General features: G+C 42.9%; 1 protein-coding gene across 2 annotated transcripts; it reads right to left on the bottom strand.

Annotated features, from left to right (window-relative positions):
* Positions 1-8: 8 nt before the first annotated feature.
* On the bottom strand, positions 9-14279 carry DIS3L (DIS3 like exosome 3'-5' exoribonuclease). Of its 2 annotated transcripts, XM_015639376.2 has the most exons (17): positions 14082-14279; positions 11565-11718; positions 10691-10819; positions 10020-10155; positions 9112-9288; positions 8133-8211; positions 7109-7288; positions 6389-6558; positions 5919-6080; positions 5040-5287; positions 4176-4268; positions 3050-3583; positions 2029-2183; positions 1756-1934; positions 1305-1450; positions 593-767; positions 9-520 (listed from the first exon to the last, which is right to left on the bottom strand). In XM_015639376.2, exons 1-17 carry the CDS (start codon positions 14224-14226, stop codon positions 209-211), a joined length of 3174 nt encoding a protein of 1057 aa, XP_015494862.1. In that variant the 5' UTR covers positions 14227-14279; the 3' UTR covers positions 9-208. The 2 variants fall into 2 exon arrangements, with proteins under 2 accessions (XP_015494862.1, XP_018863504.1); XM_019007959.1 differs by lacking the exons at positions 6389-6558; positions 8133-8211; positions 9112-9288; ... (2 more) ...; positions 11565-11718; positions 14082-14279 and having other exon boundaries at positions 7109-7162.
* Positions 14280-14568: the final 289 nt, after the last annotated feature.

Genomic DNA, 14568 nt, shown 5'->3' with positions numbered 1-14568 from the left:
ACAGTGCCTTTAGTCTGAAATATGAGCTTTATCAGGTATAAAATCTTTTCATAAGTCATCCATACTCATAATCAGATAAAAATAATTCTTATTTAAAATAGACATTTAGCTTCTTATTGAAAGGACTCTTGAATATTTAAATAAACTGCTTTTTACAAGATCCCCCAAGCACTTGTGCACAGTGAACAGGATTGGGACAGGTCCCAGTTCAAGTCCTGATGTCCTGTGTCACATCCAGCAGCGCCAGCTCCCGGATCTCCTCCAGCAACTGGTACAGGCTGGGCCCCTTGGTCTGGCAGAACTCCCGGGACTCCTCATCCAGCACTTCCACCCTGGCTTTCTCTTGGGCACGCTGGGCCTCCTCTGCACACTGGCTGACTTCTTTCACCAAGTCACACCTGACCACATGGAAACTCTTCTGGGCAGCCTCCGTGTCCGCAGTGTGGTGCGGCGCGTTCCTGATGATCTCCAGCTTGATGGTTTCTGCGTGGCAGCGGGAGCTCTGCACGAGGATTCTCACCTGCAAAGCAATATTGGGGTTAAATTTCTGATGGTGCTACTCCCTTTTCCTCCCCTCAGACGAGATACTCACTGTGATGTGATCAAAAAGGCTCAAGGTCACCGAGTCTCCAGTGGTTGTAGTGGAGGTGATTTTATGCTGAGAGCGATGGAGGGATCCAGGCTTCCACTGGCAGCTCCCAGACCCTTGACAGGAGATGACCAAGCCCTCTTTGTTTTTCATATAGGCTGCACCTTTGATTCCATAACTACAAAAGAGCAGGGAAAAGCTGTTCTAACCATTTTCAGGTCTCTTATTTTCAAAACCCACAGCCTGGCTGGGATTGTAGGAAAGCAAGAGGAAGGGGCAGGCACAGCAGCCTGATAATCCTGCTCCAGGGATGCTGAGAGGTGTTGTTAAAGAAAGCCAGACAAGAAAACACCATGGAGACAGTGACTGAAGTGTTTGAGAGCAGTGAAGCAAAAGTGAAATAATCAGTGATCCATTCTCTTAATGCTGGGTGGGGCCTGGAATGGCTCAGCATGGGAGAAGAGCAGCTTTACAGGTTTTTCCAGACAGACAGTGAGGAAACAATTCTCCATTAAAAAAAAGCTCCTTGAAGAGCAGCAGCATGTGTGCCCTGTGTACTCTGTAAGGCAGCAGCCTTTCTCTGGCCCTTGAGCCTCAGATGCAGCCTCTGGAATGCTGGAGATGCCAGATGTTGCTCCCAGCACTGCAGCAGCAGCAGCAGCAGCAGCAGCAGCAGCAGGGGTGGTTGCCAGCCCGCCGCAGCCCCCGGGCTCACCGGGGCACGAAGACGAGCACGCCGTTGGTGCGGATGGAGTAGATGACGCCGTCGGCCACGCAGCGCTCGGCGCTCTCAGCACTCCTGTCCCGGAAGTACATGCACTGGAAGAGCTCTGTGGATTGCTTCTGAGCACGCTGGGCTGCCTGTGAGCACCACACACACACACACAGACAAAAACATACGTAAATATTCCAACAAGCATCTCTTGGCTTTGACTTACACTGCTGCTTTTACCCATTATTTATTCTTTTACCTGTCCCCAAGAAAAATTACATCTAAAACAAAATCCTGCGTGTAGTACAAGTGAAATATGAGAAGCAAATTGGTATTTAAAAAAACCCCTATGCACTACAAACGAAAGTGATGCTCTTAATTCAAAAAAGCCAGAGTCAGGACCGGTATCCCATTCCTGAGGGCACCATGGAGAGTCCCACAGGGATGCCCTTACCCGGTTCCTGTTATTGATGTGTCTGCACAGCTCCTCCAGATCCTTGTTACTGATGATGTTATCCTTAACATCCCCCGTGGTTCCCCTCAGGGCCGCTGCCATCAAGAGCCTGTGCACAACGATGTCAGCGTATCTCCTGATGGGAGAAGTGAAGTGAGTGTACTTCTCCAGGGCCAGCCCTGCCAAGAGAAAGGAACAGAGATGAGATGAGCGCTCAAAGGCATCACCCAACAGTTCAGGAATGACAGCCAAGGCAGAAAAGTGACCAGATACCATAATGATGGAACTGCTCCTCAGGACAAGAGCCAGTTGAGAAGTACAGGGCGTTGGACATGGCGTGGGTGGCCATGGAGCGCAGCAGTTTGTTCACAATGGGATCTGAGGGGTCGTTTGCTCTGTCCAGAGACTCAGCCAGAGCCTTGTTAGACCTGGAAAAATTTATTAATTAATTAATAAATTATTTTTATTAATGAAAATAAGATTTTAATTAAGTCAATTTATTTCTTTGTTAATTTCTAAGAAAATGATGCTATCCCTGGTTATAATGGCTCACAGTTAACAAGAGCATAAAACCCACATAGAAGTTAATAGTTATTTATACAAAAATGGCAAGCAGAGTGATATTGAAACATTCAATGCAGTTTAGTAACAGCTCTACTCTAAGAAAATGTTTAGGAAAAATCCCAGTTTTCAACCACGTGTCTGCTGCAACCTGGAGAAGCAGGGACTGGAGCAAACTCCATCTAGTGCAGTACAAAGAGTGAGCTGGCCCAAACCTTTGTGTCCAGCACAAACGGGACATGGTGACACCCAGGTCACAGGGGCTCTACTGATGCCCTTCACCATGCTGAAGATAACTCAGGTTATCGTGCCCAAGGAATTCTGAATTATTTTGAGTAATTTAAAATGACTACATTGCACAGAATTCACCTGATTTAAACCAGTACTCTCTTACACAGGAAATAAGTGCAAAGAGGAAATACAGAGGATTACAGTGGAAATACAGTGCAAACAAGGCCACTGCACAGCTTGACCACTGCACAGTGACTGAACAAATGTTTTGTCTGGGCATGTCTAAAATTATTCAGCCACTGCCATTTGCAGTACAGCCAGAGGAATGCAGGCAGCTTCTCCTGGTCAGAACATCATCAGAAAGGTTCTGATAAAACTTTGTAAGAACTGCTATGCAGAGTCTCTTAGCATTAAATGCTCAGAGCTGGAATTGTTTAACAATAACATGGCCAAACAGCTAATTGCTTAACTTTAATTACAGAACTTTAGTAATGAAAGCTACCGTGTGTCTATCGAGAAGCCTTTGGCACTGGCACATTCCCGAAGCTCGGTGAAGAATTCCTGGCGTGGTGGAGGGTGCTGCCGCAGCAGAGCTTGGTGGGGAAAATCCTCGGAAATCCTTTTCGCCACCCAGTGGTTGGCCAGGATCATGCATTCCGCCACGGTCTCGTGCACTTCCAGCGGCTGCTTGGGGATGAGATCATGGATATTCCGTTTGTCATCCAGCTGCACTCGGATCTCGATCCCTTCCAGCTCCAGCGCGCCGCACCTGTCCCGCTTAGCTCGGACGTGTCGGGCTATGTCGGTGAGCTTGGATATGGCCCAAAGCAGCTCAGCCAGCTTCTCCTGCCTCGTTCCCTCATCCAGGCCTTTCAGCTCCAGGATATCCCTCACCACACTGGTGTCCCCATCCAGCAGTGCCTGGGCTGTCTCGTACTCCAGCTTGTAGGCAGAGCGGATCAGGGTTTTGCTGTATTGAACCCTCAGCGTCTCGAACGATTCCTTCTCCAGCTCCCACAGGACACTCACAGCGTATCTTAAAGACAACACCACAGTTCTGGAATAGCTCTGGCAGACTTAAACTCACATTTCAAGCATATTCAAATTTTAGAAATGTATAGATTTAATTCTGGTTGTGGAAACATCTTTTTCTTTATGGAACCAGTGCTCAGCAACACCACTAAATAATGCACTTGCCTTTCAGTCTCATACATGACAACTGAAACGAGGACCAGCTACACAGGAGTATTTTCAGTTTTTATGTGATTATGAGTATGGATGAGTTATGAAAAGATTTTACACTCTGCTAAGCAGAGTATCCCTAAGGTATAAGGTCTCCTTTATGTTAAAGCAGAGCTACACTGTGATAGTTATTTTTACCTATTTTTATTTTTATTAGTAAGATGCATCCAGAATGAACATCTCTGTACCCTGAATATCCTCATGCCAGCCTTGCATATCCTTACACCAGCAGCCAGCTGAGCTGTAAATTGATATTAACTGGTCTGTAAAATTCACCCTACCTGAGGCAGAACTGAAAGGTAATTTTCAATGTACACAAAGAATAATGCAGTAATAATGCAAAATGACTTGTAAAAGTCTCCCTGGCCAGAAGTCCCAGGCCTTACCTGTCCACGCCGCTGAGGAGGGAGCACAGGTCAGCGCTGAGGACAGAGGGCAGCATGTCATAGCGCCGGTCTGCCAGGTAATACGTGGTGGCCCTGGAACAAAACACAGTTACTGCTCCTCCCACCAGGACTCCTGGGTATAAGCACTGCTCCACAGCCTGATCTGAAAAAGGTTATTCCCACAGAACACTCCCAGGTGCAATACCAAAGCCAAATTATTTAAATAGATATCTCTACAGAACAACCCTAATTTTGCCTTCCTTGGTATTTCAGCTGTCATTAAGGGCAGAACCAGGGCTCAACAAAATTTGATCACTAAAGAAGAGGTGCCTTAATGGCTACATCAAACATCTCTGCTGCCTACACTTTATACTTCTTTGAATCTACAAAGAATACAGTTCATCAAGTGATTCAACAGTTTAACTTCAAAACAGCGGCAGCAAAAGAAAAAAGAGAATGAAATATTTGCACATTAAAAGACAAGATTGAATATTAGAACATAAGCCTAACAAACACCCCTGGAATTAAATTAATGTAAGACTTAATTCCATTTTGTGGGTGTTCATCTCCCTTGGAAAGCAAATAAGTGGTTTTTAAAAATACTTTAAGTCACAGATGTTAAATTAGACTATAAAGCAAAGAGGAGTGATTAGGGAAAAATAAGCTTGTATAGCTTTCTGGAAAATGTGTCCAAATAAAAGCAGAGTGTCATTAGTTATGTAACAGTTTAATTAGCTTTAAGAAGTCTTTAGTAAGACATGAAAAGTGAAAGCATGTTTTTTTTTTTCCTTCCAAAGTTTCCTTAAGGTAGTATCACAAACTTCTGAGCTCCATAAATTTTCTAATTTCCAGAAGATAACTCACCTTGCTCTGGCCTCAACATCAGTGTAGGAATTTGCTGCCACGAAGTGAGTGACATCTGCAATGTGCACCCCCAGCTCGAGGTTCCCATTGGGCAGAGTCCTGACAGAGAGAGCATCATCCACATCCTCACAGCCCTTGGGGTCAATGCTGAATATCAGGTGTGTATCTCTCAAGTCAAGGCGTTTTTTTGCCTCCTCTGGACTCACTTTCCATGGATTCTTTGGAGAACTCACTGGCATTTCACTCATCTATACAGAAATATTGTTAATGAACACAGATTTATATATTTTCTACAAAAAGATGCCAACAAATTAGATTAGTTTTTCAAATTTTTCTTTTGTTTCATTTTCCAAGTCTATTACATTTAAAAGAATTCCATGTGTATTAATAACCAGTGTTATTACTACAGTGATACTACAGCTCTGGCAAATATAATCATTACATATTGGTTTTTTAGTCTTCTTTCAATTAATTGTAGGTATAATCAAAATAGTTATCTAAGAAAGCTGGCTCCTCTCCCAGCTGAAAACAAAGTATTTAAGTTAATGATTTTGGTAGGATGAGGCCTTTAAGATCAGTAGCATAACCACCTAATAAAGACAGAAAAATCTTAAAAGTCTAACTCAAATTTGAATTAAGAGTTCATAATCTTCTCCTCACAGCAAAAGGATTATCTTAAAATCACTCTTGACTTGAAAATCCATAGTATCAATAGAACCACAGATCCAAGAGATTGCAGAAAAATAAAGTAAAATAATAATTAATTTTCAGCTTTCAAAAACCCACTGGCAACTAAGATGTTGAACTGTAAGAGGGTCCCTCTCTTAGAGAAACAAGACCCTGGAAATGAAAAGACTGGATCTGATCACAGAGACAAACCTGTATTTCTGAGAAAGGGGCAGCACAAATGCTGTTCTCCACCAGAATAGCTGCAATTTCCCCCTCGAGATCCCCAATTCTCCCCAGCACTCTCACAAAGTGTCCGTTTGGATACAGGGAAGTCGACTCCCAGGAATCGATGCGCACGACAACTCTGTACTCCTGCAGCAAGACAGCTCTGTTAGAACACCTCTGTGCCCCTGAAAAGTACAATTTATACCCCTAACACAACCTTTAACTTAGCAGAAAAATCCCAAAGCAAGTGGGAGATAAGTGCTCAGGGCAGCTGGACTGTGGCCCAAATTCAGAACTCAAATAAACTTTGTTACCTGAAGTGGTTCTGACAGGAATTGAACCCGCACAGACTTTTATAGTTTTACCATGTTTTTGTCAAGAAAAGCATCATTAGAGCCTATAATGCCCTGTAACAGCTTTGTAGGAGCACAGAACAGAGAAATTCAGTCAATTACCTGTAATGCTTCAGCCTGCTGAGTGCTGATCCGGATTTTGGGAATTCGGTAATCCCAAGGTGTTACAAGGACTTTCTGAGCATTTCTGCCCTGGGACTGGCTCTCTTCTTTAGAGGGGAAAGTGACCACATAATCCCTCCAGTTCTTTTGGATGATTCCAACTACTTTACCTTTAAATAAGGAACACTGTGCATTAAAGAGTTAAACAGAACCAAGAAAGCAAATATGTGGGAGGAGCAGGAGATTCATTGCTTTGTAAAATAAACTGCTGTGTCCCCAAATCTGTCACAACTGCCAACAACATATGGTGTGTAGACAATACAAGTGTGTCATAAACTAATGTTGGCACAGGCAGATTTTAATGAGCTTTTATTTATGTGGAGACTAACTCATTGTATAGATTTCAATTGATACACGACATAAATTACTCAGAGATTCCCACTGCTGCTGAAATGTGGCCAGTTCTAGTAATACAGAGAATTTTTAATAGCAAAGAGAATACAAAACATGATTTCCCTACAAAAAGAGAATTAACCTCTTAAAACTTTTAGCTCTGACTTCAACAAACTTTTAAGATGCAGCTATGGGTGCAGACTAGTAATTCAAACAAGACTCTAAGTTCCCATGGTACCCAGGCATGTCACACTGGGATACTTTTTCACCTTTTTTTTTTTTCTCCATTATTTTTCAGCAGGGAATTAAAAGGATGCTTCTCCTTACCTGTAGGCATAGGGTCACCTGTGGTGTCTGCAGGTGCTTTGTCCTCAGTCTCATTTTCACAGAGGGCAACAGTCCTTCCTTTCCATTCATGCTCAGGGAGCAACTCAACCACAACCACATCCCCGTGGATTGCACGGTTCCGAGCCTTGGCCCCATAAATAAGGATGTCACTTTGAAGTTCTGTATTTAAAATAAAAGGAAACACAACTATAATCTACTAAAAGATTCAAATCCCTCCATTCTTGGAAGCATTATGCTGAAATAACAGAAAATGACTTTTCCAATATGATTTCTTCCAAAAAGGACTACAGGCAAGTAATTAATATTGCAAGGAAATGAAAACCTTTTCCTCTTTTTATTTTTTTTTTTTTAGTGAACTTTTGGATAACAAGTAGCAAAGGCTGGGATGAGTTCACTCTCAGGCAGCAGCTATAAAAACAGACAGCATAGTTGAATTGTGAAAGCCACTGCCACAGGATTCTGGGGAAGGTTCAGAACAAAAGAAGCTTTTAAAAAATAATGAGTGTATTGAGCACTGGTTTGACTGCAGGGTCTGTCACAGGAATATCTGAAAGCAGTTATTAGTGAGAGCTGGGCCAATGTGTCTGTGCAAGGGCAATGGACTGTTCCTTCAAAGGTGATGATTAGTAACTCATGCCAGAGACACAATCCTGGGTCACTTTGGATCAGCTTGACCCAAAGGGCAATTTTCCAATTATGGTCACAAAGACCAGCTTCCTAATCCTGCCAACATCTATGCAAACTCTTAGTGCAGTCAAAGGAGTGGTCACCTGAGGTTAGAGCAAAGCACAGGGACAATTTGCACCAGCATTTCCCTTCAGAGAGGTGCAGGGAAACGGGACAAGGGCCAGAATATGGCCAGAAGTGGTAAGAAAGAGGATGGAGTTTTCCTCACAAGTTCCACACTCTGGTTAATCTTCAGCCTCCTTTCTGGCCCATGGAAACCACACAGGCACTGCAGTGTCTCAGTCCTCATCTTTTTTGATAACTGAAAACTTCTCACCTGTGTCTTTGCTGCCAAAGCCCTGAAGCCGAACAAAAGCTTCCAGCTGTGCTCGGTGCTTATTGACATTCAGGGTACCCTGGAAGAGACCAACAAAACAATTAATAGAATGAAACAGTCACCCTAAAAATGCACAACTTAAAAGGATAAAATTTGGGGGGGTTACAATTATTTTTACATGAATTAATTTTGATTGATCCGTAGGTTATTTTGAACACAACTGTTCTCTCTGCGGGATGTAGAGCTTTAGGAATTCACTTCTGGAAAAGAATGGTAAATTCTTTTAAATGCTGAATTTATTTATAAGCTGGTAAATGACATTTTATTCCAACCACAGGCAGTGTAAGATTACCTTTGTTGCCTGCCTTAGCAAAGAATCTGGCATTATTCCAACATGAAAGAAAAACCTCAGTCTTTCTGTTCATATTTTATTCCTGCCTCTGTTGAAATTGCCAAGAAAGGAACAAATTACTGCCCCTAATTCTTTAAATTATTTTTAAAAGAAGGACACTTGTCTACCAACAATCCATATTAAAGCTCTGAGCAGCCATAAACCTGTAAATTAATTTCATTGACTGGGAGATCTCTGTGCAAATGAAGTTAGAACTGCTGCCTTTGTGCAGCACTATTTATATTTAAGAATGAGGCCTCATTGCTTCAAATCACACCTGGTCTCTCAATTTACAGGTACATCACATATCAACCTCAAGAAAAATCCATAGGAAATTTCAAATCCTCAATAGCCAATTCTTATTTTAACTTCTCCAAGACAAAAAATATCCACATTTCACAACACAATGTAGGGGAAATATTTTGAGAACCCTAAGAATCCTTATTCCTTCCATCCTCTTGTTTTTCATTTTCTTTCCCTCTTCCCACCACAGCCATATTTCTTTCTCTAATCACTCTAATTCAGGCAACTCAAGGGACCAAGCACAAGCCTGCATGGCTCTGTGTATGTTCTCTATACAACAAATACCTGCAGGTATCTTCCAGATTTGATCCCAGCCTCCAATATTTCCACAGGTAAGTGCTCAGGATATTCTTTTCCATGGTTCTCTTGGCTTTCACTCTCCCTCTCACGCCGAGCTTGGACTATGGAGTCAAAGAGCTCATGGGCAGCCTTTAGGTCAGGCCAGAAGTTATCCAAGTAATTCTGTATGTACAAATAGAAATAAACATGAAAGCATTCTGAGAATCTCTGTTCTTTTAATAATGCATTTGGAAAGCCTGTAGTGGACAAGAGCTGTCTCACACTCAAAATAACACAATGGTAATGATGAATCTGCTCTAAACCCCACAGATCTGTCTCAGGTTCAGCCTAACCCACTGCTAAATACAAGAAATGTCAATCAGTTTGGTGCAGTTTTTACTCAACATCCTTCCACAGATACTGTGTGCTACCACAGTAGCAGTGGTATCAGAGATGGACACCAAAGTGCAGAATGAATGCTCTCACACATCACTGTATCCCCAGCAATCCAGGCAAATAACTGGCAGAACACTGTTAATGGATATTTAGGCTACAGCTTCTTATGGACGGCTTGCACTCCAGATTTAGGCAGCTGCCTGAGGGAACTGATCACTGCTCATCAATGCCAAATTCCTTAAACACAAGGAAAACAAGGAAAAGGTCTCCTGGGAAAGATGACCTCTATCCTCTGAGCTACTGTTTATCTTTCCAGCTCTCTGCTTTGCTCACTGCCATTGGTTTTTCTGACATTCCCATAAGTGACATATTTGCTTGCTTTGATAAATGGAGACACGAGTTACCATCACAGTTTTCTTGAATGTAAACTCTGACATGATTTAAAATACACTTTAATGTACTTGCTTCATCATTTTGATGCAGCATAAAGGAAACCTTTTATTTTTCTGGCATGTTACCTTGAAAGAAATCACAAACACTCCTTCTGTTTCATTTCCGTACTGCCTGATAGCATCTTCATCTTCTGTTACCATAACAACTGGCATCTGACCCAGGCAGTGATTGTGATACCAGGCTGCTGCATTGTAAATATTCCTAGAAAAGTAAAGTTTGAAATAAGATTTCTGGCATAGTTCATTTGCTATTTGCAAGATTTTGCTGGCTTTGTATAAACGAGATTTTGATTTAACACTCAGACTTTTGAAAGATACACAGCAAGCTGCAGAAACATTTTTCTGCCAAAATATTCCTGTGCCATTCTTAAGCAGCACAAGAAGAGAGAAGAATAGAATGTTTCCTCCCCAATACATCCACTTGTGCCCTGGCTGCAACACAACATGAAGTGAAAGCTTGTAAAAAGCAGGTTGGAGGTGCTAAGACTGATGCTACGGTATGACTTTAAACTGATCCAGCTTTTTCTTTAGCATTATTGCATTTCATTTAATGATACTTTGTCTATTTCCCTAAGAAATTTTATAGTTATAAAGCACAATGAAGACTTCCAGTGACTGAACTGTTGCAGAGCTAAGCAGAGCAAGAGCATGGATCTCTCAGTACCTGGTGCATGCTGACATTCCTAAATACAAATACTGATGCTGTGCACTGTGACACTGCAGAGGTTCAAACAAACCTGGTCTGCCACTTCTCCATGGATTCTCCCTTCTCCCTGGGCAGGTAGCAGTGCTGGTGGAATTCATTAGCAAACACAGTACAGTCGTGACGGGGATCCTTCAATAGATTTCGTAACTTGCTGTACTGTCTGGAATGAAAAAAGACCGATAGATTCTTATGCTTTGTTTTAATAATGCTATTTCAAATCCACGTGAAAATACAGCTGAAAAAGTCCAGGAAAATTACTGCCATGCACAGAGAAACGCACTCATTAAATTACACCACTGATGAGAAATCCTAAACCATCACCTGCAAGCAAACTTCGTAAAGTTCCATCATGAATGCTTCTGATTTTAAACACACTTGTTTTCCAACAAGCACCACAAAACACCCTAAGTGCTCAGGAACTTGTTCTGTTTGTCACTTTTGAGGCAAAGGCAATTTCTTCAAGAGCATTTATGCTTTAGAAATATGGGAAGGCCCTGAGAGCAAATTTTACTCTGAGGTGCTATGGCAATGCCCAGGTTAAGGTCTGGTGAGATAAGTACCACACAATAATATTAACTGCTCCCCAAAGACAAGTGCTCAGGCATCAATACAGCAAACCAAAACCTGTCAATGATCTATCTGTGGGCACCTGATAGATCATCAGTGCAAAGTCTAATTAATTCCAGCCATTTGATTAGTTAATAAAGCTACAGGTTTCATATTGCTCCTGTCAAGCAAAAACTATGCCAGACATTGATATCCATGGATCACAAAGGATCCCAGTCTTTCCCCTTCTGTAAAACTACATAAAGACACTAGAAAGGGCTAAAAACAAATCATACATTTTACAAATCAATATTTTTACTTCAATCTAAATAAAAAATTAGTTCTTATGGGATAAATACCTGCGTCCTTTCTGATGCTGCACAGCCTGACAAGCTGTTTGCATGAAAATAATTCCTTTCAGCTCTGGAAATTCCAGAATCTCCAGGTATTCCTGAACAACCTTGCAGTCGGGGACAACGTAGTGTGTGACATCATCTGATAACAATTTGCCATCTAGAAGACAATTCAGAGTTTCAAGGTTCAAACTTTCAGTTGCAATACTGGTTTCTTGAAAATATTTCCTGATGTAAGAAAATTAGGGTTGTGCCCTCTCAAATGCATACATTTCTTTTCCTGATGAACAAAATTATGGATATTATGGTATAATTCTGTGGTACGGTCCATAAATTTGTGACAAAACCCTTTTGCATCCACTGATGCCAAAATTCAGTGCAAATTGTATCCAAAGGAGTAAAAAAGATCCACTTTCATTATGAAAAGGCTATAACTTAAAAGAGCAAAGATTACAGTTCTTTCTTCTGTGCTTCCATATGAAAAAAGGACTATACATCTGGCACAGAAAATCTTTTCATGGAATTTCCAAAGGCTGTAGAATTATGAGCAGCTCCTTTACCCTGCTCCCACAGCTCTCTCTGTTCAAACACACCATTTACAGCAGGGTCTTTACATAAAAGAGCACAGGTAAGGGTACACATAGAAAAAAACACTGCTACTGCAAAGAAAAGATGTTTTTAAACCTAAACTATTAATCATCAGTGTTAATTTTCTTTTTGTAGAGACTATGCCTTAGGAATATGCCATCAAAATATCACACACAACACATCACAGATGACATCTTAAAATGTACCTCAAAATTGAAGGGTTTAATTGCTTTTGGTATTTCAAAGATTACCCAAAAGCTTTCAGATGGGGGGGGAACCTTCACTGTATTTTCTCTTAATACCTATTTATTCTTTATTATGAACAGTGAACTGCTGAACTCAGTGCAGGTAAATTATAGAGAATAAAGTATATAGATATTGACAAGTCAGGTTATTTTCATGTATTTCTTAGAAGCTGACACGGGACAATCTTTGAGCTGTAACCACAAGAAGTGTGAATCCAGCCAGCACAATTGTGCACACAGTAACTTGGCCTCATCTCACACTGATGGCTTATAATGGATGATGGCAGCAGGCATACAAGAAAGCTAATATTTATTAATAATTCAGAAGAGCATTAGAAGTGAAATGCCACTGGAAGATTTATGAGCTGTGCCCATACGAAGCTATCCTTGCCTAACCCATACATCTAGAGCAGAATGACTCCGAGGCAGGCACAGCTCACCCTTACAAGCACCTGCTGATGTGATTTTTGCAGGCAGTCTCTCACAGGGCATGAAATAGATTTGCTCTGCACACTGTGTAGAGTCAGGAAGGAAAACAAATATTTCCCTGACATCTGGGTTACCTTGAATAACCACGTAGGGACACATTCTGACAGTCACCTGTAGCACAATTTACATTTAAGTACAAAAGAGGGGGAGTTAGGCACAGCAGGAGAGGTTAGACTTTTTTTCTGATACGTGCCTTTAATATATCCTTGAGGAATTCATAACCAAATGCAGTATTTTAGGGAGCAGTAACTATCACTAGTCCTGATCTCCTAGATAGCAGTAATACACAATAATAATCTAAATAATACACCTTCTGTCCTCGATTGCAACCTAAATCAAAAGTGAAAACATCTATGCTAATCATAGTTCCAAAGGAAAAAAAAAAGTCACAATTCTCAACCTTTTCTTTTAGACAAGTCATTTGGTCGATTTAAACAGGCTGGATATTATGTTTGTTATTTGCCAGTCAGTTTCCTGCATCAAATAAATTGTGCTATTGAACAACAACAACAACAACCCCAACTGAAATATCAACCACAGCTCGGGTGATGATCTATGATGCACACAACAGCACCACAGTACATAAAAACAACAACAAATGCAGACATCAGAGCCTGGCAGCCTTCCCGTGTCTGAAATGCCCTGATATAACACAGGCAATTACATTTAATTACTGAACAGAAATAGCTGCTGATGCAGAATTACAGTGGCTTCAAGATAATGGCTTGGCCCCATTGTAATACTTAACAGGTATGTATAGAATTTAGCTCATGCTATAAACTACCACCCTGCAGAAATTAATGCATTTTAAAGGATATTTTAAAACAAGATAAGTGTAAAAATTGAACAATCCTTTAGCCTTTTATCACTGCCAGTAAACTGTTCACAGTTAAACCCTGTAACAATCAACTCCTCGATTCCTTCCGCTCTTAACGCCTCGTTGATTTCTACAAGATCTTGCTTGAAAGCAAAACTGTTGCTACAGCCGCGATTTGTTCAGCACGGGGCGGATCACCCCTTCCCCTTCAGGAATAACCCTAGCCCGAGGATCATGCTGTATCCTCAGGGACCACCCCTCGCTCAGGGATCCCCCAGCTCAGGGATCACTCTGCCCCCTCCACCCCAGCCCGGCCCGCGGGCGATCCCGGCTGTGTCAGCGCCCAGTCCCGGCTCCCCCCAGCCCCTCACGCCGGAGCCTCACCGCGGGCGCAGGCGGCGCGGCACAGGGCGCTGCGGCACAGGGCGCTGCGGCACGGCACATCGGGGCGCAGGTAGTGCTCCCGCACCACCCGCACGGCGCGGCCCTGCTGCCCCCGCAGCTGCAGCACCTTCTCCGTGCGGAGCATCGGGGCGGCGGGGACCGGACGGGGACAGCGGGGAGCGGCGGCCCCGAGGCCGCGACTGCCGGGGCGCCTGCGCGGGGCGGGGCCCGAGGTCACCGCGCGGGGAACGGCCCCAACCGAGGGGCGGGAAGAGAACGGGTGGGGCGGGCTGAGGGAACCGGGCGGGAACGAGCTGAGGAGAACACGGCTGGCTGGAGGGCCGCGAGCTGAGGGACGGGCGGGAGCGAGCGAGCTGTGGGGAACGCGGCGGGGTGGGAGGGCCGCGAGCTGAGGGAGCTGGAACTGGAGGTGAGGGACAGCGGGAACGAGCTGAGGGAGCTAGAACTGGAGGTGAGGGACAGCGGG

This window comes from Parus major, chromosome 10 (genome assembly GCF_001522545.3).
Source record: "Parus major isolate Abel chromosome 10, Parus_major1.1, whole genome shotgun sequence".
NCBI lineage: Eukaryota > Metazoa > Chordata > Aves > Passeriformes > Paridae > Parus > Parus major.
This window is presented reverse-complemented; position numbering and strand designations above follow the sequence as displayed.

Bases quoted from the DNA above. Each gene is read 5' to 3' on its own strand.
- DIS3L (XM_015639376.2), bottom strand. From the start codon at position 14,226: ATGCTCCGCACGGAGAAGGTGCTGCAGCTGCGGGGGCAGCAGGGCCGC. The intron at 10,820-11,564 runs GTATTTATCCCA...TTTTCATTCCAG, and splicing joins CAGCATCAGAAAGGACGCAG to ACAGTACAGCAAGTTACGAA. The intron at 1,451-1,755 runs GTAAGGGCATCC...TGGTGCTCACAG, and splicing joins ACATCAATAACAGGAACCGG to GCAGCCCAGCGTGCTCAGAA.